Source organism: Pituophis catenifer, unplaced genomic scaffold (assembly GCF_029215685.1).
Source record: "Pituophis catenifer annectens isolate HBS135680 unplaced genomic scaffold, rPitCat1.0.hap2 SCAF_7, whole genome shotgun sequence".
Lineage (NCBI taxonomy): Eukaryota > Metazoa > Chordata > Lepidosauria > Squamata > Colubridae > Pituophis > Pituophis catenifer.
In genome coordinates, this window is record NW_027256887.1 from 82,947,207 (window position 1) to 82,974,364 (window position 27,158).

At 43.6% G+C, this 27,158-nt stretch overlaps 1 protein-coding gene across 1 annotated transcript in view; it reads left to right on the plus strand.

Annotated features, from left to right (window-relative positions):
* SOX5 (SRY-box transcription factor 5) overlaps window positions 1-27,158 on the plus strand; it is a 1,010,028-nt gene that overhangs the window by 585,607 nt on the left and 397,263 nt on the right. The window contains exon 5 of the mRNA XM_070946983.1: window positions 114-324. Within this exon, the coding sequence (XP_070803084.1) occupies window positions 114-324 (211 nt within the window). The remainder of the gene's footprint in view (window positions 1-113; window positions 325-27,158) is intronic.

Here is a 27,158-nt window from a genome sequence, read left to right on the forward strand (position 1 = left end):
ACCAAGCCCTTCCCTCAAGGACTGGCCTTCCTTATATTTTTTGCCAGTGTACATGCAAGTGTGTTTGCATGTTTCTAAGTTGCTACTACATATGACCTTCTTTTCCTTTCCAGGAAGTTGATGGCAATAAAGTGATGTCTTCATTTGCCCCACATAACTCATCTACCTCCCCCTCGAAGGCTGACGAAGGTGGGCGTCAGAGCGGAGAATCATTTTCCAGCACGGCTCTGGGAACTCCTGAACGGCGTAAAGGAAGCCTAGCAGATGTGGTAGACACTCTCAAACAGAGGAAGATGGAGGAGATGATCAAGAATGAGCCTGAAGGTAAGGAGAGATGTTGACTTTGCTACTCCGATCAACTGGACTCCCTACATTCAGGAAGATGAGTCTACATATGTCTGTGGTTTTTCCCTTCATACATTATGGATAAAGAGGACACTGTGATTGATAATATACAGCCATCCAGGGTGTGGTTGGACCAAAATGTCCTGTTTTTCCTACATTGTGTGCCAAGCATTCTGTAGTTGGCATCTTTCTTCTACTGATTGTGGAGATCAGGCTACAAATGGTTCTGAAATTGTTTCCTGTGTAAGGAGATATTTTCTTCCAGAATTCCGGGCCTGCTTAGCTTCTGAGAACACTTGTGCCTATCAGATTCTGCCAAGGTTCCCTTAGTTTGGGCAGAAGTCCATCTTTCCCTTCTCTTTTTCTTTCCTTTTATCTCCCACAATCTCAAGTCCTCTTGAAATATGACCAGAAAGCTCATGGCCAGCATTTTCCTTTACTATAGGCCACATAAATGATGGAAATTCAATAATATCTGGATTGTTGAACATATTGTGTATGTTACAATGACAAATATAAGTTGTTGTGAGTCTTAGGAGCAAGTTTCTCCTTTCTCTTCCTTCCTTCTGCATAGTTGTAGAAAGATAGCTAAGCTTCAGTTTTCCATTATTGATTATCTGAGGCAGGCTGAGTCCTCCAAACCATACATTATGATGACTGTTGGCTGAATTAAGCCCACATAATTTCTGTGGTTTAAATCTGATGTGTTTCAGTGAAAGCATGAAAAGTGACCATAATTGATCCATGTTTTGATATCATGATAGACTGGGATTTAATCTAAACTTCTAAACTTTCTTCTTGTCTGAGCCAGAAGTAGAGATGGAAGGTTTCCTGCAGCTCATTTTTATAACGCTAAACCATTATTTAATTTGATATGCAAATTAGTCCATAATCTGAAACAGAAGGAGATAACAGGATGCCTTCTAAAGCTTTGGGAAATCTGCTTCCATCAACCACAGCCAACATGGTCAGAAGTAAGAATTTGTAAGCATTGTCAACCCAAACATTTGGAAGACGCTAAATTGCCTTTTAAATTTGCCTTTCAAATCCTGCATCAAAACAAATCTATCTGTAGTCTTTGTACGTTACTCCCATCATTCCTTAGGATATTAAAAAAATACTCTGTTATACTTATGTTTATTATGTAAGATGAAGCATCAGTGTTCTTCTTTCAATAGGTAAATGATATAAAAGATTAGCCAAAACATGCTTCTGAGGATGGGTTGCATTGACATTAGCCAAGCAGCTTCATTGGGAAATGAACTGTAACCTTAATGCTGGCCATCCCCATGCATGTCTTTGAGTAGATTAGCAATTTAAGACTATCCTAAATTAATAGATATTATTTGCCCTTTTGCCAAAGCAAAATGTAATGGGGGTCTCTGTCTCCATCAAAGAACTGCCTGAAGCAACTGTACTCTGGAAATATTCCTTAGAATGAAATGCAATGATGTTGAATCCAGAAGAAGGGTGACCTAGTAGGAAAGCTTTAAATGGTAATTAGGTTTGGAAATTTGTAGTGCTCTTTCCCCGCTATTTCCAAGTTTTGATTCTGGGAACATCACATCCTTTTCCTCTAAGAACTATAAAATGCTTCCCCTTGAGGAGATCCAAAATGTTGAAATGCTAGAATAGAGCTGGAATGGATATTATTTTGATGGGTGGAACTGCATTTAACATTAGGGGTGGTAGGAGCCAGGCTGGAGAAGATGCAGAGTGGTTGAACCTGGTCTCCCATATGAGTAGGGTAAAGATTTTCCTCAGTTTGGGGAAGTGGAAATAATTTTCTTGTTGTATGTATATATATATATATATATATATATATATATATATATATATATATATATATATATATATATATGTATATATATGTATATATATATATGTATATATATATGTCTATGTAAGTTTTCACGGGTATATATGTGTGTACAGTTAATATCTCGGGCTTCTTCCTGTGTAATTGTAAACATATCCTTAAAAGGGTAGTAGCGACGTTTCAACGAAATCGCATTCGTCATCTTCTGGCTAATGTTCTCGGTTTGGTGCTTATGGGCAAACTGTGTGATCGTAACTGACGTTTTTCTAAGAAAAGAGGCAAAGGTGTATTCTGATTGGTCGACAGTGTTGTTGTATTCTGACTGGCTGATGACGTAGCTGTATTTTGATTGGGTGGAAGCGCTGTTGCTTGGTTGTGGGTCAATGGATAAGTTATGCTGGAACTGGTGGCAACACAGGCATTTTGTTGAACCTTTGATCTATGGTTTATATTTTGTGTTAAGATTCGTCTGTCTATGAGAGCAGGTTTCCAAATAGTACTTCCACTTCCCGTCTGCCAAGCAACAGCGCTTCCACCCAATCAAAATACAGCTACGTCATCAGCCCATCAGAATACAACAACACTGTCGACCAATCAGAATACACCTTTGCCTCTTTTCATAGAAAAATGTCAGTTACAATCACACAGTTTGCCCATAAGCACCAAACCGAGAACATTAGCCAGAAGATGACAAAGATTTAGGGTTCACAATTGTATTCAGGTCTTTGATTATTGTTTTTCCTGTCCTAAAATAAGATCAGTGGTGAAATGTAAAATTTGTTACTACCGGTTCTGTGGGCGAGGCTTGGTGGGGGGGAGGGTTAATATGACTGAGTGGGCGTGGCCAACTTTTTTTTTTTTCTTTTAAAACCATTTTTTTTCTACAACCTCTTTGGCTGAAAAGGTTGTAAAAAAATGCTTTTAAAAGCCTCTGACGATCCCAGCTGACTTGCCTGATCGGCAGAGGCTTTTTTTTTTTTTTAAAGCTTCTGACCATCCCAGCTGACATGCCTGATCAGCAGAGGCTTTGTTTCTACTTTTAAAAGCATTTTTTTTGGCCAAAGAGTTTGTAGAAAAAATGCTTTTAAAAATAAAATAAAAAGCCTCTGTTGATTGTGCGGTTCAGCTGGGCATGGGGGTGGGGAAGGATTTTTGCTAGTGGTTCTCTGAATCACGCGCCGCCATCCCTACCGGATCAGGCAAACTGGTCCAAACCGGGAGCATTTCACCCCTGAATAAGATCCAGTGTGGTACAATACTTAAAGTGGTAGACTAAGATTGAGGAGATCTAAGAAAGCTCATTGGGTGACTTTGGGCTGGTCACTCTCCTACTAAACCTCAACCTAGCTCACAGGAGTAGTTCAGTTCATTTAGTGACTGTTCAAAGTTACAATGACACTTAAAAAAGTGACATGACCGTTTTTCACATTTATGACCGTTGTGGCATCCCCAGGGTCACCTCATTTACATTTGGATGGTTGACAACTGACTCACATTTATGACAGTTGCAATGGCCCGGAGTCATGTGACTTCCTTTTGCAGCCTTCTGACCAGCAAAGTCGATGGGAAAACCAGATTCACTTAACAACCACGTTTCTAGTTTAAGAACTTCAGTGATTCACTTAACAAATGTGCTGAGAAAAGTAGCAAAATGAGGCAAAATTCACTTAACAAGTTTCTCACTTAACCAACATAAATTTTGGGCTCAATTGTGGTCGTAAGTTGAGGACGACCTGTACTCTTTACAAGGGGGGAGGGGGTGCTTGGTTCAATGGATAGTGTTTGGCTTGGTTTTGCATTGAACAATCCTTGTTTTCCCTTGTTTTCTCCTTCTCTACCTCCGTACATTGGAATAGAAAATGGTCGTAGCGATTCATCGTTCCCTTCCTTCATTTTCTAGACATTGGCACAAAAGGTAGGAGTTTTCAGAGAAGCCAGCATTTTAGGGCACAGCAGTGGTAAAAGAAAGAGTTTAGAGACACCGTTGTGCCATTACAATAAATGATGGATGGTGAATTAACTAAAAATAGACCCTGAAATACTTCAGAATTCTTCACACCATTGCTAACACCAGTCCAGCTTCATCCCTTGTAGGGTTTGGCCGGCATCCAATAGTATCTGTCAGCTGTGTGGACCATCTAAATTTGTTCAGTGAAAACTAATCACCATGGTGATTGGAGCACTGGAGATTCCTTCCTGCCCACATCCTGTTGGTTGTTAACGTTGTTCAGATGGACAAGGAAAGAAAGCTTGCTCTTAATAATGGAACTTGTTTCAAAGAGAGGAGGGTTCAAGCCAGTGGTGAAATCCAAATTTTTTTACTACCGGTTCTGTGGCCGTGGCTTGGTGGGCATGGTGTGGCTTGGTGGGCATGGCTTCGTGGGAGTGGCAGTGGATAGATAGTGCAAAATCTCCATTCTTACCCACTCCAGAGGAAAGATACTGCAAAATCTCCATTCCCACCCCACATCTGGAGCCAGCCAGAGGTAATATTTGCCAGTTCTCCGAAGTACTCAAAATTTCCGCTGCCGGTTCTCCGAACTGCTCAAAATTTCTGCTACCAGTTCTCCAGAACCTGTCAGAACCTGCTGGATTTCATCCCTGGTTCAAACGAATCACGTTTGAAGCTTAGCTGGCTCCATGGATTAGATTTTGATGAGGAAATAGATGGGGAACTCATCTAATTTGCTCTTGACAGACTTGAACACTGGGCCCTCTCTATCAAAATGAAATTCAACATAGAGAAAACGCTTAGGCAGGAAAAACCAGACGGACGACTAGGGATGACACAATAGCAGTGTTCCAATATCTAAGGGGCTGCCACAAAGAAAAGGGGATCAACCAGGGGTGGGCTTCAAAAAATTTAGCAAGGGGTTCTCTGCCCGGTTGTTGAGTGGGTGTGGCCATGGTGGGTGTGGCCTAGTCGGCCTCCTACATCATGGCAGGGTTGGGCATTTTTGCCCTCCCCAGGCTCCGGAGGCTTTCCTTGAGCCTCCGGGAGGCTGAAAACGGCTTCAGGTAGGCCCATTTTTCACCCTCCCCGAGCCTCCGTGCCCGCCCTGCACTTACCTGCATCCAAAATTGGCCTAGTGGGGACTTCTGGGAGGGGTGGGGTGGGTGGGCGGGACCAGCCAGGAGTGGGATTTGGAGGTTCTCCGAACTGCACAGAATCTTAGCTAGAGGTTCTCCCGAACCCTTGCGAACCCCCCAGCAGCCCATCCCTGGGATCAACCTATTCTCCAAAGCACCTGAGGGCACGACAAGAAACAATGGATGGAAACTAACTAACTAAACACCTAGAAATAGGGAGAAATCTTAAAGTAAGAACAACTAAGCAGTGGAGCAGCTTCCCTTCAGAAGATCTGGGTGCTCCATCACAGGTGGCTTTTAAGAAGAGACTGGACAGCCATTTCTCTGAAAAGATATAGGGTCTCCTGCTTTGAGCAGGAGGTTGGACTAGAAGTCCTCCAAGGTCCCTTCCAATTCTATTATCCTGTTAAGTTGCATTCTGACCGCCACCATTTCTCCACCGCAGCCTATTCATAAATATTTTTTTTAAATGAAAATCTGAACCTTTGTTCTTATGCAAGCAAAGATGCGTAGCATTTGAAGAAGGATGCTTGCTTGTCTTCCAAAGGGATGGAAAGAGAGCTCAAACTGTGCTTAGCTTTCATAACGTCTCCTGCGATGTATCTGGCTAGGCGGTTTCTCAGTATCATAGGGGTCTCTTTTAACTACAGGTTAATAAAAGGAAACACATGCAAGAGAGATTTCCTGTACATGTTCCAATTCAACTTGGCCAGAGCTTTGATATCCAGCCATTAAATGCCAGGCTGAAAATAATGATTTGGGGGATAGAAGAGTAGAAATATTTTGTGGGGGAGGGGAATACCTTATGTTAATATTCACTTTCTTTCAATCTTGTTCAATCTTCATCATCCAGTTTCCCCTCATGCTCAGGGACGCGTTGGCTCAGTGGCTAAGATGCTGAGCTTGTTGATCGAAAGGTTGGCAGTTCAGCGGTTCGAATCCCTAGTGCCGCGTAACGGGGTGAGCTCCCGTTACTTGTCCCAGCTTCTGCCAACCTAGCAATTTGAAAGCAGGTAAAAATGCAAGTAGAAAATTAGGGACCACCTTTGGTGGGAAGGTAACACCGTTCCATGCGCCTTTGGCATTGAGTCATGCTGGCCACATGACCACGGAGACGTCTTCGGACAGCGCTGGCTCTTTGGCTTTGAAACAGAGATGAGCACCGTCCCCTAGAGTCAGGAACGACTAGCACATATTTACGAGGGGAACCTTTACCCCTCATGCTACTACAAGGATTTATGACGGCCGTGTTCACACAATATTATTAACTAGGGTTAAGACTTAATGTACAACATGTTGTTTGGTTGTGGTTGTCGTGTTTATTATGAACTGGCTTGGTTGTGTATGTGTGGCTGTGTGTACTATATGAACTTACATCTTTTGGTTAGTTTAGGATCCAGTGTATTGTATGAATGTAAAAAGTGGGTTAAGATAGTCACCAAAGTTTGGATATTGGGCAAATGCAGCCATGATCACATTTTGGTTGTTTGGTAACTGATTCCCCTGGCTGACCTCATTGTGACTGCAATTTGTAGTGTTTTTGCCAATTTCTGGCATTTACTTCTGGTTTCTGGAAAAAAATGCCTATTGGGGGAAAAAAGATTCACTTAACCACCATGGTGTTGTCTTAACAACCGTTGTAAAAAAAAGTGGTAACTTCAAATCCAGTCATAGGATGCCTTGACTGGCGACTGCCACAACCTATGACCTAAATAGCGCTAGCAATAATACTTAGACTTATATACCGCTTCACAGTGCTTTACAGCCCTCTCTAAGTGGTTTACAGAGTCAGCATATTTGCCCCCCAACAATCTGGGTCCTCATTTGACCCACTCGGAAGGATGAAAGGCTGAGTCAACCTTGAGCCTGTTGAGATTCGATCTGCCAAACTGCTGGCAGCCGGTGAACAGCAGAAGTAGCCTGCAGTACTGCACTCTAACCACTGCAATACTACAGCTCTCATATTCTGTGCTCAATTATGTTTGTACGTGAAGGATTACTTGTACCCCATTTTAGTTGTGTAATTCAGAAGCTTGAGCAAGCTTATACCCCACATGTTCCTTCAGAGAGATTATTTTTGAATGGAATATAGACTCTACGCTTGGGAGTCATTGAATATTTCCCATTTCTTTTCATTCCCAGGTGCAAATCAGTGAGAAATTGTGCCCCCATAACTCAGCGGTTTGCTGCTGAATTGCAGCAAAGCCGTGGAAGAGCTCAGGAGCTACAATAAGACACATTTGGGCCTACAGGCATTTTAAGAGATTATAGGTTGCCTATCTCTGCTAGAGTGAGTCTTCCAAAGCATTGTGTCCAGGGATGGGTTCTACTTACTTTACTACCGATTTGCATTGCACCTGCCCGTGCGTACTTGCTTCGCTCACGCAGAAGCTTCTGCACATGTGCAGATCACCTATGATGACGTCCAGGTCAGTAGGCGGAGCCTCTCACTGGTTTTACTACCGGTTCTTGCGAACCGGTCTGAACCGGGAACAACCCACCACTGATTGTGTCATAAAAGAGATGCTCTTTTAAAAGAGATGCTCTGATAAAACTAATTGTTGGGTTTAATCTTTTTTTTTTTTATGTTAAGTATGTGTTCTCATTATACCAATTTCTTCTTCCCTACAATGTGTTTCTCCTCTACTTTTTAAGAACCTGAATGCAGGGAACTGCGCATGTTGTTTATCCAGAGCTCATGTGAGCATATATAAAAATAAATAATAATATGTTGTTGTGGCTCCGTTGCCTGAGCCTGGGCTATTGACAGATGCAGACTCTGAGAGTGAGGGAGAGGAGTTGGCAAGGCCTCCCTCTCCAGGACCCTCCTCTCTGGCAATGCCTCCGGAGGACACCGAAGGCCAAACGATAGGCTCAGAGCCAAGCACGTCCCCGCAGCCACAGGTGGACAGCGACGAAGAAGATAAGTGCTGGCTGGACCCTCGGCAGAGGCGCAGGGAGAAGCGTGCGCAGCAGAGGGGAAGGCGTGCCAGAGATTAGCTGAGTCACTGGACCACACCCCAAAGGGTATAAATGGGGGTGTGGTGGCCGGTTCAGTTTGTGACAAGCAAAAACTGGAAATAATCCATGATCCTTGCGTTACTGGACTTTGCCTGCTTTATTGGACTGCATTTGGATTAATCCTTGTATTGTTGAAACGCTGCCTGTTTTATCGGAATGCTTGCAGTCTAATCTTTGTTTTGTGTGAGTAAAGTCTGAATTGGCAGCTAGCCACTGGGTTGCTGCCAGCTTTCTCTTCAAGTTTTGTCGTGTGGCTTATTAACTCCGGGCCGTCTGTGGGGGTGCGTGTGTGGTACGGGGACAGAACATATGTGTAATATGTTATACTGTATATGAATGATAATAAATAGAATGATGAGCAAAAATAGCTGAGCTGGGCCAGATGAAAACCATCTCTTAATTATTGATATAGTTTAGATGTTCTAGATCAGCGGCCCACAATTTTTTGGGGCACCAGGGACCGGTTCCGTGGAAAGAAGTTTTTCGGCAGACCAGAGGGGACATGATTTTGCATGCTGCCTGCATCCCATGGATGGGGCTTCCCTTGTTTGCGTGGCCTGGTTTCTGGCATGCCGTGGCCCAGTGCTAGTCCACAGACCGGGGGTTGGGGACCCCGTTCTAGATGTTGGCAATCATATTGTATAGAGCAAAAAGCACAGAGGGAGAAATGAGATAAAGAGGGGTATGAAATTTTGCTTAACGCACTGTAAGCCGCCCTGAGTCTCCGGAGAAGGGCGGCATATAAATCAAATTAAAAAAAAAAAAATTTCCTCTGGTCAGAGATTTTAAGGATTTGGGTACGTCTCAGACACCCAGGAGACATGGGGTTTTATGTCTTGATAATGTTACCTATTAAGGTAAATGAAACTCAAGTCTCGGCATCCTATATTTCATGTGGTCATTTGCGAAATCATTGGGTGTGCAAAATTTCATTTTCTTGTTTTCTGTAGAAGTTTTAATGGTCAGACCTGCAAATTCAGTCTTCCCATTCATATATCCAGACACATCGGTGTTGTAATTGCAAATGACTTCCCGCCCTCCTTTTAATCAGGAGTTGGCGGGACCACAGCTTTGTTTAATGTCCTTTGTCCTCAACTTTCTCCATCTCCCTTCCCCCTTTCCCCCCCTCCCCCGCAAAGGACACATTAAGAAGATGGAAACCTCCTTGTTTGTATTTATCCAAAGATACCAACCTGGCCACGAAGAGGTTTCCTAATTTTGAGGACAAAGATGCTTTTGAAGATGCATCCCAAGTTCTACAGTTGATGGAGGAAGAGATATTGGCATGGGTGGGGGCACGGCAATATGTTGTAAATACAGTGTTGAGTGGGAAGCCATCCACACACCAGCAACTCCATTAAGCAAGGGTTGCAGTTAGCTGTAAGAATGGTAACAGAGCTTATGCATTATCTCAGCTTCGCTAAAATGAAAACAAATACAAGGGCACAAACAAAAGACTTCCAGCTTTGTGAAAAGATGGGGGGGGAGAGGTATGCGTTCATATGTACAGTTGGGGAAGGGAGGGAGAAAGTCAGAGAACGAACATTGGGGCTTTTAAACAAATGTGTGCAGTTGAAAATCTTCCCTTCCCTCCAGCCATTGTTCTATTGTCTTTCAAAGGCCATTAAAATGAACAGCAGGTTGCGATGAAAATTTCATTAAGCTCGAGTTAAATCATTACGAGGGTGCCATATTCATACATTGGCTCTTTCCCCATTGAGGGAACAAAAAAAAAAAAGTAAGAAAGAGAGAATAGAAAATGAGGAGGGGGATTGTATTCCATCTCCTCCCACCTCTTCACAGTTTAATAATAAAGGAAGTTGAAAAAAGTAAAGAAAATAGAGAAAATGTTGCACCCAAAAAGACACAAGTGGTACACCTGCTTTTGGGGTAAAGAGGAACTAAATATTTTTTTAAAAAAATGGTATGGGGGCTATTGACATTGTAAGATATTTTGGCCCCTTTTCCCCCCTCTCTCCACACTGTGGAAAATGACTAATTAAAAATTAACCCTTTGGGAAGGAAGAAGGAAACAATTGCTACTTTGAAAGGGTGTTTTGGAAAGGAGAAGGCTGGGGGCTTTGTGGCACTAAACTGATTATGAGGGCTTCTCAACCCACCTGAGGGGGACGAAAGAGACGGATTCAGAAAAACAACAACCAAATGGCAGCCAAAATTCATCCACAGGTAGTCTTCAATTTATAAACTGGTTCAGTGGTGAGTTGCCCCCAGTTCGCACCGGTTCTATAGAACCGGTAGTAAAACCGGCGGGAGGCTCCGCCCACCGACCCCGACATCATCAAAATGCTTCTGCGCTTGCGCAGAAGAGCGCGCGCGTGGCCCCACTGCGAACCGGTAGTAAAGATAAGTAGAACCCACTCCTGAACCGGTTGGCTTACTAATGGGTTTGCTGAATGATTGTAGCGTTTGCTTAACGACTGCCAGAGAAAAAGTTGTAAAATGGGTCTGGTTCATGTGCCCGACCAGTTTGCTCTAGTAATTAAGGCACCAGATTAGAAACCAGGAGACCAGGAGACTGTGAATTCTAGTTCCGCCTTAGATATTAAAATTAGTTGAGTGTCTTTGGGCCAATCTCCAGGAGCTGTGAATTCTAGGCCTGCTTTAGGCGTAACTTTGGGCCAATCACCATAATATAGTAGTACAGGAAAGGAGAGGAAGAGTATAGTATAAATTTTATATAAAACTATATTTTATGGCATCATTCCATTAGTGGGAAATCCGGCTATATATGGTGAAGCACTTTCCTGAAAGAGACAAAATTAATACCAGAGCTTTGATATTTATTTCGGCAGAGGAAATGAATGTGATCCTTTACAACATCTATAATTATACATTTGGTTGTCTTTTTAAGATCCCCAGAAATTCTGTTTTTCCTTGCTGGGAAAGAGCAACGCTTACCTCTTTAGAAGCTTTTCTTCCCTCGATTTGCAAATCTAGCATGAAGCACAAAATGCCAGTTTACATCTGCAGCCTTTGAAACAGTGGTTCAGAGAGAAATGAATATGGATTCCAGAACATTTGTTCGTAATTTGTTTCTCTTTAATACCTACCTGTAGATATATAATTATTTTATGATGAGAGAGAGAAAAATAACAGCGAAGGCCCTGAGTGAACTATCTTCGGCTTATATGCATCTTTCTCGTGTATTTCAACTTAGAATCAGAATACCTAAAATTCTTATTCCCTAGAAATTTTCCCCTACCTCCGAGGGTGAAAAAGAGTCATACATTAAAAGAATTGTGTTGGATAAAAACACATGTCCATTGAAATGGGAACTGCACGTAACCCCAAATGCCATCAAACTTTTTAATCACTATTTTTTTTTGGTTAGGGAATCAAGAGGACTACTTCCCCCATAAGCTATCAGCCTTCCAAAGGAGATCATTAATGGACACGACAAGAGAACAGCCTTTAAAATCGCTCTTCTCTGTTTTTCTTTTCTTTTCTTTTTTCTTTTTTTTTCTTTTTCTTTTTGTTTCTAAAGCTCATCTGATGTACGGGAGATGAAGAGGAAAAAGGAGGAAGGAGAAAAAATAAGCGATCAGAACCGGAGGAAAAGCCTTAGGATAGTCTAATTGGCTAAGATTTGAGTCCTGTTTGTTTGCTTCCTCACCGGAGTCTTTGACAACATCTACACTAGAAAGACTTTCTAATGTGTTTTGACTGAAGGGCAAGCAAGGGTACTTTGCAGTTAAGAGCTTTTAAAGTTTTATTGTCCCCACAATCCACTCACCTGCCCACTGTTGGAAGGATGCATTCAGTGCTTTATGGAAACATGTTCTTCAGTGCATTTTATCTCAGGTGTGCGTATGTGTGTTCCACACTAAGATGCATCTCATCTTGTAATATAAGCCACTGGCTATGCCATATCTGGGCATCTTGTAATATAAGCCACTATGCCATATCTCAGGCATGAAAGACCAGGATCACAAATGAAGGTCCAATTAAAGTGATTGATTACTAAACAACCTATGCACGGGAATCTTCTCAACTAATAGTTAGCACCTGCTAGGTAAAGGTCCATGCAATTTAAGGGAGATGGGACTTCGTTCACTTGTGGCTACGTAGGGATTCTAGGCTGCTCCCTCTTTTAACTCCAGCTCCAGGCTCTGCCATTCTTTCTGCCATTCCCATAGCACGTCTTTCAAAAACCCTGCCATACTGAATTATTTGCACAAACATGCAACTTGCTACAGAAGAACTGGAGCAGGGGAGATTTTTTTTTTAAAAAAAAGGAGAATGCAATTTGTGAAACAGGGATGTGGGAAAGGGAGCTGTGGAGGCAGAAATTGTTGTCAAGGATGCTAATGTTATATAGCAGGTAGCGTATACTTTAAAATTTTGCCTGCTTCACCTTCCAACAAAATGTGGAGTTTCTTGTCACTTTTAAGGATTCTCTCCAGAAATAGCACCTGCTACTAATTTAATAGTGATTGTAAAAAATTTATTCCTATGAGTGAGTCCCCCTAGTTTTTGAGATATTATTTAGAAGGCTGCCCAAATCTGTCTTGATGTATACGAGTGTTACATGATCTTTGAGCATTGTATATAAAACTGTTTTTCAAACTTTATGTGTGGACTTCAACTCCCAGAATTCCACAGTACTCAAAGGATCATTTCTAGGCTCTGCTTTAGGATGGGTGGGTGGGGGGGGAGGGTCCATCCCTGGCAAATTTAAGGCCTGTCATTGCAATAATTTACCGTGAAAATTATGGTCCCAATTGCGGTTGTAAAACATGGAATACCTGTAATCCATATATTTATTTCTTTAGAGAAGAACTAATTATCTCTTGGATACTTCTGAATGAGAGACAGATTCCCATCAATTCAGATCTTCTTTTGATACCCTGATAAATGGAAGATCAAAATCATGAAACAGAGGCAGCAGTATTTTGCTTGTCTTCTTCCAGGCAACCCAGGCTTCACATCCCAAGATATATTCTTGATTCAGAAGTAGATGCCAGGCAAGTAGACTATTCGATTTATCTTAGCATGCCCCTGGTGGCACAGTGACTAGAATGCAGTATTGCAGGCAAACTCGATCCTGACCAGCTCAAGGTTGACTCAGCCTTCCATCCTTCTGAGGTCAGTAAAATGACCCAGATTGTTGGGGGGCAATTTGGAAATAATGCTGACATTGTACAAATTTCCAGAGAGTGCTGTAAAGCATTATGGAATGGAATATAAGTGTTATTGTTATTGCTATTAGCAGGGATGTCAAACTCGATTTCATTGAGGGCTGCATCAGGATTGTGTTTGACCTCCGGGGGCCGGAGTGGGTGTGGCCAGGGTGGCCGTGGCCAGCTCGACGTCATTTTTATCAGGGGTGCCTGTGGCGGCCCAAGTGCTCTGCCAGCAAAAACAGGCTCCCAAGCTCCGTTTCTGGCAGCAACGGCCTCCTGCAACCCTCTGCCAGCGAAAATGGAGCTCAGGAGGGCCGTGCAAGCTCCGTTTTCACTGGCAGAGGCACCGCGAGCTGGTCCCTCACTGTTTCCAGAGTGGCCCCATGGACCAGATCTAAGCAACTCGCAGGCTGGATCCGGCCCGTGGGCCTTGATTTTGACACCCCTGCTATTAGCATTTGTCACTGTATATTTACTCATTTGTCACTGCATATTTGGACCTGGTGGCTCAGTGGCTAAGATGCTGAGCTTGTCTATTGAAAGGTCAGCAGTTCAGCAGTTCAAATCCCTAGGGCCACGTAACGGGGTGAGCTCACATTACTTGTCCCAGCTTCTGCCAACTTAGCAGTTCGAAAGCACGTAAAACATGCAAGTAGAAAAATAGGGACCACCTTTGGTGGGAAGGTAACAGCGTTCCGTGCGCCTTTGGCGTTTAGTCATGCCGGCCACATGACCACGGAGACATCTTCAGACAGCGCTGGCTCTTCGGCTTTGAAACGGAGATGAGCACCAACCCCTAGAGTCAGGAACAACTAGCACTTATGTGCGAGGAGAACCTTTATCTTTACCTTTTTATTTTCTTAAAGCATTCGGCATACTATTCTTCAGTGGGAGAACCAGTTTGCTGTAGTGCTTAATAGATCAGGTTAGAACCAAGAGATTATGAGTTCTAGTTCTTAGACGCGAAGCCAGCTAGATGACCTCGGGCCAGTCTCTTTCTCAGCCCTAGGAAACAGACAATGGCAAACCGTTTCTAAGTGTCTAAGCAGTTGCCAGGAGTCAAAGGCTGACTCGAAGGCACAACAACACACACGAAACCCTTCAACACATCTATTGTAGGAGAGGAAGAACATTTTTCCCACCTTCCTTTGGAAATTATGTCGGTAATAGATGGGGCTTCCCTGTCACTAGTTGGGACCATGAGCAACACGGAGTAGAGCTACGTGTTCCAAAATACTTTCCTCCATCTCCATATATATCAGTCCAGGCTAATCTGCTCTTGTTAGATATCTGAATTGTTTGCAGAGGAATTTTGAAATTCCTTGAGTATTGTATGATCTGTAACAAAGGTGAATACTCTTTATAGACTGTTGTGGTCTAAATTACATGGGTTGGCCGGGAGGGGATTCTGTTGATACATAGAAGCTCCCATTCAAGGTCTTAGAATCAGGATTAATTCTCCAGTTCTATTGGAAATATCCAGGGGTGGGCTGCTGGGGGTTCGCAAGGGTTCAGGAGAACCTCTAGCTAAGTTTCTGTGCAGTTTGGACAACCCCCAAATCACACTCCTGGATGGCCCCACCCAACCTGCCCCTCCCTTCCCAGGAGTCCCCACACGGCCCATTTTGGATGCAGGTAAGTGCAGGGCACACGTGGAGGCTCGGGGAGGGTGAAAAATGGGCCTACCAGAAGTTCAGGAAGGGCCTCTGGAGCCCGGGGAGGCCGTTTTAGCCCTCTCGGAGGCTTGAGAAAAGCCTCCGGAGCCTGGGGAGGGCAAACACGCTCCCCCCCCTTGTCATGGTGCAGGAGGCCGACTAGGCCATGCCCACCATGGCTACTGTCAAGTATTTGCAAGCCATTGGCACATGTGTCATATAGACACCAGTGGAGGCAGAGAGTGTCTCCACCCCTATGTGGAAAGGAGGGGCTTACCCTGAGTATAAAACCCCCTCCAACCTTTTCCACCATGCTCTCTCCATCTCTCTCTTCTTATGTTTGTTCCTCATGAGACTTGATCTCTGTTGTACATAGTTAATAAGATTTATTATATGAATAAATACGTTTAAGACATTTATTTATGCATCTGCCTCTGAACTCTTCTATGCTCCTGGGTGTTTCTATGATCCCAATTCCACAGAATGGTAGCAGAGGGAATGGTAGCAGAACTCCACTCTAGGAGCTGTTGAAAAGGCAAGATGCCCTCCAAAATAGCCTGTGAGAGAAGCTCCCCGGTTAGCCACAATCACCCAGCAACCAGGCAGAGAACCTCTTGCTAAAATTTTTGAAGCCCACCCCTGGAAATATCTAAAAAGTACCCCTTCCTTAGCCTTTTCCACTTTCCGCAGAAGATACAGAACAATTAAACAGAACAATTGAAACTCGGACCACACGTTACCTGAATAGTTTTTATCCCAGAGCTATAATTGCACTCAACAATGTACTAAAGGGCCACCATCCGTGAGCTGTTGGACAGCATTACTTGGTCTGTTGTGTGGATGTTTGGGTGGTTTAGGGGTGGGGAATTGTGGTGGGTGGGAGTGTGTCTGGGGATTGTTATGTGTCTTGGACCTGATCTTTGGGTGTTAAGTGAATTTCATTGTATGGGTATACTGTGTATACAAGTACAATGACAATAAAGTTATACAGTTATTATTATAAAGGTCTTTGCCTTTTCTAAAATCCCAGCCACCAAGGCAGGGACCCTAGGCCCATTTTGCGTTGAGTGTCTTCCAAGGTTGCCATCCTGCGAGCATGTTGACCCTGCATATTAATGCACAAATGTAGACCGCAGATGGTACCCATCCCTCCTCTCCTCTCCTCTCTGCAGAGTTTAGAGGATGGTGTTTATGCAGGAATCAAGAGCCAGCCACCTGATTCCCCAGCATCTTGTCCTGCCTGTTTAAAGATTGAGAAGCCCGGTGAATAGGGACTCTCTAATCTGGCTGATGTTCATTCGAGGTCTCTCTCTTGGCACTCTTCCTGCAGACGCAGCCTCTCCTCCTTCCCTCTTCCCACCCCAGTCAGTTGTCATGACTGTGCATATTAAAATTAATCAGACCTCCTAGGCCTGTGTAGCTGTGTGTCTTCGACATGACAAAGTGGATATCATGCGCTTGCCCTAATTAAGAAGGCCTGGCTGGCTAAGCTGCGGTGGGCGCTTGGACTCTTCTGCTCTTAATAGGAGAGGCGGACGGAGACGGCACGGACCGCACTCCAGCGAGCGGAGGGTGCCCTTCAAAGTTTTCCGTGCCACCTGTGCCCCGAACGCTTGGGCTGGAGAGCTCCTCGGGTTCTCTCCAAGCTGCCCTGTTTGAGGAAGGAACAGACTTCAGGAAATTAAGTGTCCAACAAGTGCGAGCGGTGAGAAGTCAAGGCCAAGAGCGCCAATGAGTCGTTGGCTCGGCTTATTGGAAGTTGATTAAGCCACGGGGTCATCCAATGCAAATGGCTCCGGAGATGGATCAGATCCAGTTAAGCTTTCTCCAGGCAGCTGTGCTCCTTTATCTGAAGTGCCTAACTACTTTTAACCTTAGCAAAGCGCAAATTATTTATATATCCTGGAGGGATTTTTTTAAAAAAAATGAGCAACAAAGGTGGGTTCCCACAGGCGCACACATGCACACACACACACACAAACTACAGAGCTCGTGCTTGGCTTCAAGGCATTTGCTTACTCAGGGTCTAATAACTCTCTGAGGATGGTTCGAGAACAAGGAGCTCACAATCTGATTTCTTCTCCCTTCCATTTTTTAAAGGTTGGTTAACATTTCCTGTTCTGTTCTTACTAAGTAGAACTATTTCTCGGTGGCTTTTGCACCCTGAGCACCAATTTGGTCTAGTGGTTAAGGCATCTGGTTACAAAGTGGGAGATTGTGAGTTCTAGTCCCGCCTTAGGCATGAAAGCCAGCTGGGTGACTTTGGGGAAATCACCAGGAGATAGTGAGTTCTAGTCCTGCCTTGTTGTTGTTAGTTGCGAAGTCGTGTCCGACCCATCGCGACCCCATGGACAATGTTCCTCCAGGCTTTCCTGTCCTCTACCATCCTCTGGAGTCCATTTAAGCTCACGCCGACTGCTTCAGTGACTCCATCCAGCCACCTCGTTCTCTGCCATCTTTCTTCTTTTGCCCTCCATCTTTCCCAGCATTAGGCTCTTCTCCAGTGAGTCCTTCCTTCTCATTAGGTGCCCAAAGTATTTGAGTTTCCTCTTCAGGATCTGGCCTTCTCAAGAGCAGTCAGGGTTGATCTCCTCTAGGACTGACCGGTTGGATCGCCTTGCAGTCCAAGGGACTCGCAGCAGTCTTCTCCAGCACAGTCCTCAATTCTTTGGCGCTCAGCCTTCCTTATGGTACAACTTTCAAAGCCATACATTGCAACTGGGAAAACCATAGCCTCAAGGGAGGGAGGGAGGGAGGGAGGGAGGGAGGGAGGGAGGAAGGAAGGAAGGAAGGAAGGAAGGAAGGAAGGAAGGAAGGAAGGAAGGAAGGAAGGAGTCAACCTTGTCGTCAGAAAAGGAAATATGATCATCAGAAAATAACTCCCTGAATATTTCAATTATCTTTCCTCAGATTATAAGCAATAATAATTATAAGGGAATGTCTTTGGATGTAAGAACAAAAATGGGAGTAGACTTCATTTTTCTTCTGTTTGGATTTCTTGAGCTCTTCTATTCATTACTTGAAAGGGTGAAGGAACCAAAGCTTTATAACATCATCATCAGACAAATCTAAGTGGTTTGTGGTCAGTGGGTGAGGTTCTCTTAAACCACTCTGTTTGATTTGACCCCCTTGGGAAGCACTGAGTTTGTGGTATCTAGGAACTGATACACATAATGTTTTGTCTTTGATGACGTATTCACACATTCCAGTTACCTGAGATTAAATCTCTATGGTGAACCAATTCCCAGGTCGTCCTTGACTTATGACCACATTTGAACTCTAACTTGCTGTTGCTCTGTGAGATATTTGTTAAGTGAGCTTTGCCCCATTTTACAACCTTTCTTGCCAGGGTTGTTAAGTGAATCACTGCAGTTGCTAAGCTAGTAACGTGGCTGTTAAGTGAATCCGACTACCCCATTGACTTTGCTCGTCAAAAGGTCGCAAAAGAGGATCGCATGACCCCAGGACACTGCCACCGTCATACATATGAGTCAGTTGCCAAGCATCCGAATTTTGATCACATAACCATGGTATGCTGCAATGGCTGTAAGTATGAAAAATGGCCATAAGTCACTTTTTTCAGTGTCGTAACTTCAAATGGTCACTAAATGAACTGTTGTAGGCCAAGGACTACCTGTATTCAGTGATCCGGTGTGGAAAGAAGGCTTCCACAGCCTCAAAGGTGCTTTTTCAAAAGGCAACTGGACTTTTTTTTCCCCTTCAGAAAGAAGCGTCATATAATATATGCAGGTATATATGCATCATTTTGTATTTATTTATTTATTTTGTCATGTTTATACAGTGAATATTGGAGGTGGAGACCCTTTGAGAGCTGAATGCAACAAAATTTCATTGTAATGTATGCTGATTAGTGTACATTCAAAGTAACAATAAAGTTAGTCTAAGTTTACAGTGGGACGTGGTGGCTCAGTGGCTAAGATGCTGAGCTTGTCAATCGAAAGGTCGGCAGTTCAGCGGTTCGAATCCCTAGTGCCGTGTAACGGGTGAGCTCCCGTGACTTGTCCCGGCTTCTGCCAACCTAGCAGTTCGAAAGCACATAAAAAATGCAAGTAGAAAAATAGGGACCACCTTTGGTGGGAAGGTAACAGTGTTCCGTGTGCCTTTGGCGTTTAGTCCTGCCGGCCACATGACCACGGAGACGTCTTCGGACAGCGCTGGTTCTTTGCCTTTGAAACGGAGCCCCCTAGAGTCAGGAACGACTAGCACATATGTGCGGGGGCAATCTTTACCTTTTTAAGTCTAGGAACAAAACATTTTGCTTCTCATCCAAAAGATTTCATCGGTTGTGAGGGCGGGGTATGTGTTGTGGTCCACCAGCGGCCTGTGGCTGATCCCGACGATGAGGAGGCCGGTGTGTCGCGCCAGCAGCCTGTGCATCTGGCGCTCGCGTCGGACAGCGAGGAGGCTGAAGAGGATGTGGTGCCAGAGGCAGAGACTCAACCAGGGCCTTCAGAACCTCCAGAGGCTCCTTCAAGTGGAGAGAGCGAAGTGGAGGAGCCTCTCCTCAATGCTCGAGCACGCAGGGCTGCCAAAAGGCAGGAGTGGCTACTCAGGAGGAGGAGGTCTCCTCGAGAGTAAGGCTTGAGGATAATTGGCTGCTCCCTTAGCCTATTTAAATCACATGCCTTTAGTAAGTTTCTTGCTGGAAACAACTTGTAATTATCATCAGAGCATTTTTGGAAAGGTCTTATAGTATCTTGCTTTCTGGGCTGGTTGCCAACCTTTGCCGGACTTTGGTTTATTCTTGCTACTTAATAAATTTGATAAGGACCGTTGATGTGTGTCAATATCCTCGGGAATCCGGAGCTGGGGCAGAACAGTATGTGTGTTTGTGTGTGCATTTCTTCATCACAACTAACAAAGCTTCTTGGGTGAGAAGCAAAACATTTCGTTCTTTTTCCTCAAGGGAAAAAAAAAAGTCCAGTTGCCTTTTGAAAAAGCACCTCTGAGACAATTGGATGGCTTCCACAGGTGAACAATTCCCTCTTGCTTTCCAATTCTCCTTGTTCACACCTCTCCTGCGTGAGCCACATTGGCTTCCAGTGGTCTTCCGGGTGCGCTTCAAGGTGTTGGTTACCACCTTTAAAGCGCTCCATGGCATAGGACCTGGGTATTTGCGGGACCGCCTTCTGCCGCCGATAGCCTCCCACCGACCAGTACGCTCCCACAGAGAGGGACTCCTCAGGGTGCCGTCAGCTAGGCAGTGTCGGCTGGCGACTCCCAGGGGGAGGGCCTTCTCTGTGGCAGCTCCTGCCCTCTGGAACGATTTGCCCCCAGAGATACGAAGGATATCGGATCTCCGGGCCTTTCGCCGTGCCCTAAAAACTTTTCTTTTCCATCAAGCAGGGCTGGCGTGAAATACCCCCCCCCCCTTTTTTTTTTAGCTTTTTAAATTGTCAATGGGTTTTAGTTTGAATGTTTTAAATTTTGGGCCAAAGTCATGTAATTCTTTTAAACATTTTAAATTTTGTATTGGTATGTGTTTTAGTTCTGGCTGTGCACCACCCTGAGTCCACTAGGAAAAGGGCGGTATACAAATTGAATAAAATAAATAAATAAACTACTTGACTGTAATTTCTTCCCCAAACCCCCAAAATTTTAACCTTAAACTGTCTACTGTTGACCTCACCCCATTCCTAAAAGGTCTGTAAGGGGCGTGCATAAGTGCACCAGTGTGCCTACCGTCCCTGTCCTAATATTCCTTTTTACTCTTACTCTTTTCATGTATTCAAATTATGTTTATACTTTTTACCTGTGATCTTATATATGCTTGACAAATAAATAAACTTAAACTTAACTTAAACTTCATCTAAACAACTTTATCTTCAAAACTCATGGAGGAGGACTCTTGTTTCATTGGAGGGGATAAATGAGCATATATATTTTTTTTTATGTGTGGAAGCCTAGAAACGTGCAGACAAGGTAATTTTTTCTAAGAGCACCAACTTACTTCAGATTAACATAATTTCTTCTTTGGATTTTGGATAGCTCGGTACAGCGTGTGTCCCCTTCACCCAATAGCTCAAAGCATCCTTTAAGATTATCCAGCATTAATTCAAAATTAATGGATGCATTATAAGAACCTGGCAGGGACGTCTTGATCTAGTCTTGTACTGTCTACCTGACTGGCTGCAACTCCAGGATTTCTGACAAGCAGCCTTTTCCCATCCATTTAACATGAACTCCTCTGACAGGAGATCTAAGGAATAAAATTTATAACTCGTATGCAAAGCATGTGCTCTTACATTAAGCCAGGGGATCATCCGGAGTCCTCTGAATGTGTTGTTCAGAGATGTCTTTTCCTTCTGTAAAGCCAATCAGATTTTCTTCAGTGTAGTAATTGTCTCTAAGAGCAGCCACCTATGCCATTTTTGCATCTTTGAATTTTTGCACTGATTCAGAATAACGCTCTGAATTGGTATCCGAAGTCAAATATCTCCTATAAGAATTTTCCATCATCCCAAATTCCCATCACCTGAATGACTGCAGAACAAAGGAGAATATTTACAGCTCAGGGCTGAAATGAGAGGTCCTTGCTGCTCTCTGAGCCTGATTATTTTCTTGCAGACGTTTTATTACCCAACTCTGTAACATCATCAGTTCTGCACTAGAATGTAGATTATATGAATATGAAAGCTAGAGAGGATAAAAGGGCTGTACTACATCGGAGAAGGCAGATCTATTGATTTGTCTTTCCATCCATCCACCCATCTTGACGTTATATAAATACTGTATAATAAATCCTACCCATTTATCTTTCTGGCTTCAGTTTAGCGAGACAAATACAACATCTGGAGAATCCCAGATTGCATATTTTGGCAATTCCTTCTAGCACTACAATCTGCTGGATCATGAGATCCATAAAAAGCAAAAATACAGATGTTGTTGTTTCGATTTCATTTGCACCAAAATATCTTCTTCTGAATTTTCTTTTCTTTTCTTTTCTTTTCTTTTTTCTTTCTTTCATTCCTTTCTTTCTTCCTTCCTTTCTTTCTTCTTCCTTCCTTCTTTTTTCCTCTCTTTCTCTTTCTTTCTCTTCCTCCCTCCGTCTCCTTCCTCCCTTCCTTTTTCTTTCCTTCCTTCCTTCCTTCCTTCCTTCCTTCCTTCCTTCCTTCCTTCTGTCTCTGTCTCTTTCTCTCTCTCTCTTTCTTTCCCTTCCTCCTTCCCCCTCTCTCCTCCCTTCCTTCCTTCCTTCCTCCCTTTCTTTTTCTTTTCTTCCTTCCTTCCTTCCTTCCTTCCTTCCTTCCTTCCGTCTCTGTCTCTTTCTCTCTCTCTCTTTCTTTCCCTTCCTCCTTCCCCCTCTCTCCTCCCTCCCTCCCTCCCTCCCTCCCTTCCTCCCTCCCTTCCTTCCTTCCTCCCTTTCTTTTTCTTTCCTTCCTTCCTTCCTTCCTTCCTTCCTTCCTTCCTTCCTTCCTTCCTTCCTTCCTTCCTTCTGTCTCTGTCTCTTTCTCTCTCTCTCTTTCTTTCCCTTCCTCCTTCCCCCTCTCTCCTCCCTCCCTCCCTCCCTCCCTTCCTTCCTTCCTTCCTTCCTTCCTTCCTTCCTTCCTTCCTTTTTGAATTTTTAAAGATTTGTAGGAGTTTCTTCTTGCTGCAAAAAGCAAACAAGGAATTAGAGAGAACAAGGAGAGGATGGAATAAGGGCTGGCTATCATTTTTAGCATGTTCCCATTGGCTGGGGGCAATCAGTATGAATTAGTTTGTGGGAAAGAAATTGAGGATGCTTGTTGGGTGCTGCGCAGGGCCACCAAAATGGGGTAAACCAACCAACAACCACTTGAAAGAGACTTCAGTCTGCAGTCTCCAGCTTAAAACTAGATCTAACTATTAGCCAAATTCTGTACAGGTAGTCCTCAACTTACGACCACAGCTGCGCCCCAAATTTCCATCGTTAAACAAGGCAGTTGTTTTGCCCCATTTTATGACCCTTTTTTGCCACAGTTATTAAGCGAATCATTGCAGTTGTTAAGTGAATCATGCAGTCAATGTGAATCTGGCTTCCCCCACTGACTTTGCTTGTCAGGAACCGGCGGGGGAGATTACAAGTGGAGATCACACGATCCCCGGATGGAGCAACCATTGTAAATACATTCCAGTTGCCAAGCGCCCAAATTTTCATTGTGCGAACCTGGGAATGCTGCAACAATCATAAGTATAAAAACCAATCGTAGGTTACTTTTTTTCGGGGGACGTTGTTACTTCAAATGGTCACTAAACAAATGGTTGTAAGTCGAGGACTAGCTGACCTTGAGAGGTGTTCCTCTTTCCCTACTTTCTGTGCCATCCAGCCTGATGGAAACTTCCACAGAACTCAGCAGCTTCTTTATGGCTGCAGTTGGTCGCAGCTGAAGGATATTGCCTGCAGAAGTTGTGAATGCCCCAACACTGGAAATTTTTAAGAAGATGTTGGATAACCATTTGTCTGAAGTGGTGTAGGATTTCCTGCCTGGGCAGGGGGTTGGACTAGAAGACCTCCAAGGTCCCTTCCAACTCTGTTATTCTATTCTATTCTATATCCCATCTATGAGCATCATAGCTTTAGTCCAGCAATCCCAAAAGTGCTTCTTGAAGGTGCTCAGAGCTCAAGAAGCTTCTTCGATGAGAAGTAAAATTTGTTAAAAACCAGAAAGTCCAGTTGCCTCTTGAAAAAAACACCTTTGGGACAGCCATGACCTGGATGACTAAGAATCTCCCTAGACTTTAGTCCAGTAGTTCCTCTCTTCATTTTCCTAGCTGATCATCCATTCGTTGACAACTCGGTGCATTTGAGCCAAGGACTTGCATAAAACAAGTCCTTGTACTACAGTCCCGAGCCTGTAGTACAGTGGACTAAAGCACTGTTATTAACATCTGCTGCCTGCAATTTCTGCTGGTTCGAATCTCTCCAAGGCTCAAGGTTGACTCAGCCTTCCATCCTTTCAAAGGTAGGTGAAATGAGGACCCAGATTGTGGGGGCAATAAGCTGACTTTGTATAAATATACAAAAGTATGAAGGCTATTGCTTAACGCATTGTAAGCCGCCCTGAGTCTCCGGAGAAGGGTGGCATATAAATGAAAGCAAAAAATTAAATTAGAGCAAAAAAAAAAAAAAAAACATGCGCTGTCTGGATCAAAGCAGAACCGGCACCTTCCATTTCAGGCAGGAAACTCTTGTTTTAGTATCTCAGCACAAAAACCATCAAAGTAGGGATTCCCCCTTTCCCTCCCCCACTTTTTTTAAAGAGAAAGAGACGGAGGGTGAAACAAGGAAGAAGACGTTCTTCTACGCATTAGCCTTTCATCCTGCCCATTATTCGGCTTGTTTACAAGGCCCTATTCAATATTTGGTTCAGAGAAATCCTTTGCATGCTTCTTAGAGCCAGAGGCTCCTTTTCCTCAACCGACATCCTCTTGCATTTTGTTTGGGAGTGATGATGATGATGATAATAATAATAGTAATAGTAATAATAATAATAATAATAATAATAATAATAATAATAATAATAATAATAATAAATAAAATAAAAAAAAATCACAAAGTACCGGGATTTGCAAATTGAAGTTGAGCGACTGGAAAAAGAAATTGTGTGTTGTCCCGATTGTAATTGGAGCCCTTGGGGCAATACCCAAAGGGCTACCCCGCTATTTAGAAATTCTAAATTTGCCAGACTTGAACATTTTGACTCTACAAAAAACCACCTTACTCGGAACAGCTTACATCCTCCGACGATACCTTAACAGTTCCTAGGTCCTTGGTTGGGACTCGAGCTGCTGAGCTATTAACCAGCCTCAAAGGCTGTGAATCTCACTAAAGATTAAATAATAATAATAATAATAATAATAATAATAATAATAATAATAACCCCGTAATACAAAAGTTTTCTCTCTGTGTTCATTTTCCCCTTGCTTTTTTCCATCCCGCTTCTTTTCTTCTTTGTTGCGATCCGTCTCTTCATCAGGCTTGATTTGTCACATGTACATATTTATGACATGCTAACAACAATTCTCCCCTTTGTCACGTAAAATAGAATCGGAGGGATCTAATGGAGAAAGGTTAACTGTGCAATGTGGCTGGGGCAGAGTTGCACGGCTGCAGAGAATTTTTTTCTTTCTTTCTTTCTTTCTTTCTTTCTTTCTTTCTTTCTTTCTTTCTTTCTTTCTTTCTTTTTGTATTTTCATTAGGTTTGCATACCGGTTTCTTCCCTCCTGTCCCCCCCCCCCCCCACTCCTCCAGTTTGTTCTACTTAATCAGAGAGGGAAAAGCAGCGGCTGCTAGAAGGAAAAAACGGTGGTGCTGTGTTGGGGGGGGGGCGAGGAGAATCCTCTCTGCCTCCTTCTAAATAATGTGCTGTTAGCACTTGTGTGGCAGGCACGGAGCACGGCTTCCTGAAATGTTTAGCCTTGATTTAATTCGTATTTAAAGTCTCCCCTCCCAGTGCATTAATATAATGTCAGTGTAGAATGCATCGCGCGCCATAATTACTGAAGAGAGCAATAGTTGGGGAAAAGAGACGGTAATTGAACACATGGTTGTTTATTACAACAGGACAGTGCTCCTACCCTTGTATTTAGGGCATTAATAGGGAAGAATTGATTTGTTGTTTTAAGATGAATGCAATCGCGGTTACTTAGGCCTTTGTTTGCGGTGGCCAAGTTCTGCTTTGTTTGTATAATGTGCCAGAGAGGTTTTTATCCACCACAATGCGATATTAGTCATGTAGAGGACTTGAGTGCAGAAAGCCTTTTATGTGAACAAAAGAGATTTTTCATTGGGTGGGGTTCTATTTATCTTCCTTTCCACTTTTGTTACCCTCTAATCTGATGCATACCTTTCTTTCTTTCTTTCTTTCTCCCCCCACACAGCTCACCTTTCCCAATCATTTTTAAATCTATTTTTTTTTAAAAAAGAAAAAAACCCAACTCTGCAAAGGTTCAAATCTTGCTGCTTTCACCCAACTCCACTCCTATAACCCCTCCACCCCTCTTATTTTATTTTTCTGCCTGCGGAATGAAAAAAATTGAGTGACATGGAGCAAGGTGGAGTAAACACAAGTCACTTAGGCACTCTGCATGAGAAAAGAAGTGAAGAGGAATCAAACCCAACCCTGTTTCAGACCAGACAAGAAAGGCAGCTGGGGTGGGTGTGTAGGGGGGGAGTGAGCAAGTCTATAGAAAACAAAGCCAGGCATGATTCTGACAATTCAGGTCTCCAAGCAACCAACTTTTGCCATTCTTAAGAAAGTGTGATGTGATGTAGGAGAAGAGCAGGCGGAGCTGGGGCGGTGGAGTTAAGTCCACCATCAGTTTAGAGTCCTTGCTTTGCCAAGTCCAGACCTCCTTGAATTCCATTGGCCCTTACCTAGCGCCAATTTATTGTTGAACTTTAGTTGACCAGATTCTTCTGTACAGAAGATTAGTCTGCAGTAGCTACTTCAAAGAGATCTTATCCAGCACTGTGAAGTGATGTAAGATTCGGAATCATAAACTAACCGATCGATCTGAGTTCATATACGGCGTGCTAAATCAGGATCAGAACTACAAAATTGATAGTATGTCATATCAATGCATCCCTGAGGTCTGTATTGGACTGGATTAAGCCAATTATGTCAATACAGTTTCTATGACATAAGAATATGACCAGGGGTAAAATGCACTTCCCTTCGCTACTGGATTGGAAATGTGAACGCGCGCCTCTTCTGCGCATGCGCAGAGCCTTCTGCACATGCGCAGAGGGTTAAAAACAGAATGTGATGACATCCCAGTGTGTGGGTGGAGCCTCCTGCCGTCAGCCCTACCGGATCGCACGAGCCGGATAGATCCGCCTGGATTTCACCACTGAATATGACAAACTTTTTAAGACATTTGGTGGCTCAGTGTTTAGAATGCAGTATTTCCGGCTAACTCTGCCCACTGCCAAGAGTTCAATCCTGACCGGTTCAAGGTTGATTCAGCATTCCATCCTTCCAAGGTCGGTAAAATGAGAACCCGGATCGTTGGGTGCAATGTGCTGACTCTGTAAACTTCTTAGAGAGGGTTGGAAAGCACTGTGAGGCGGTAAGTCTAAGTGCTATTGCTGTTACATCTCTT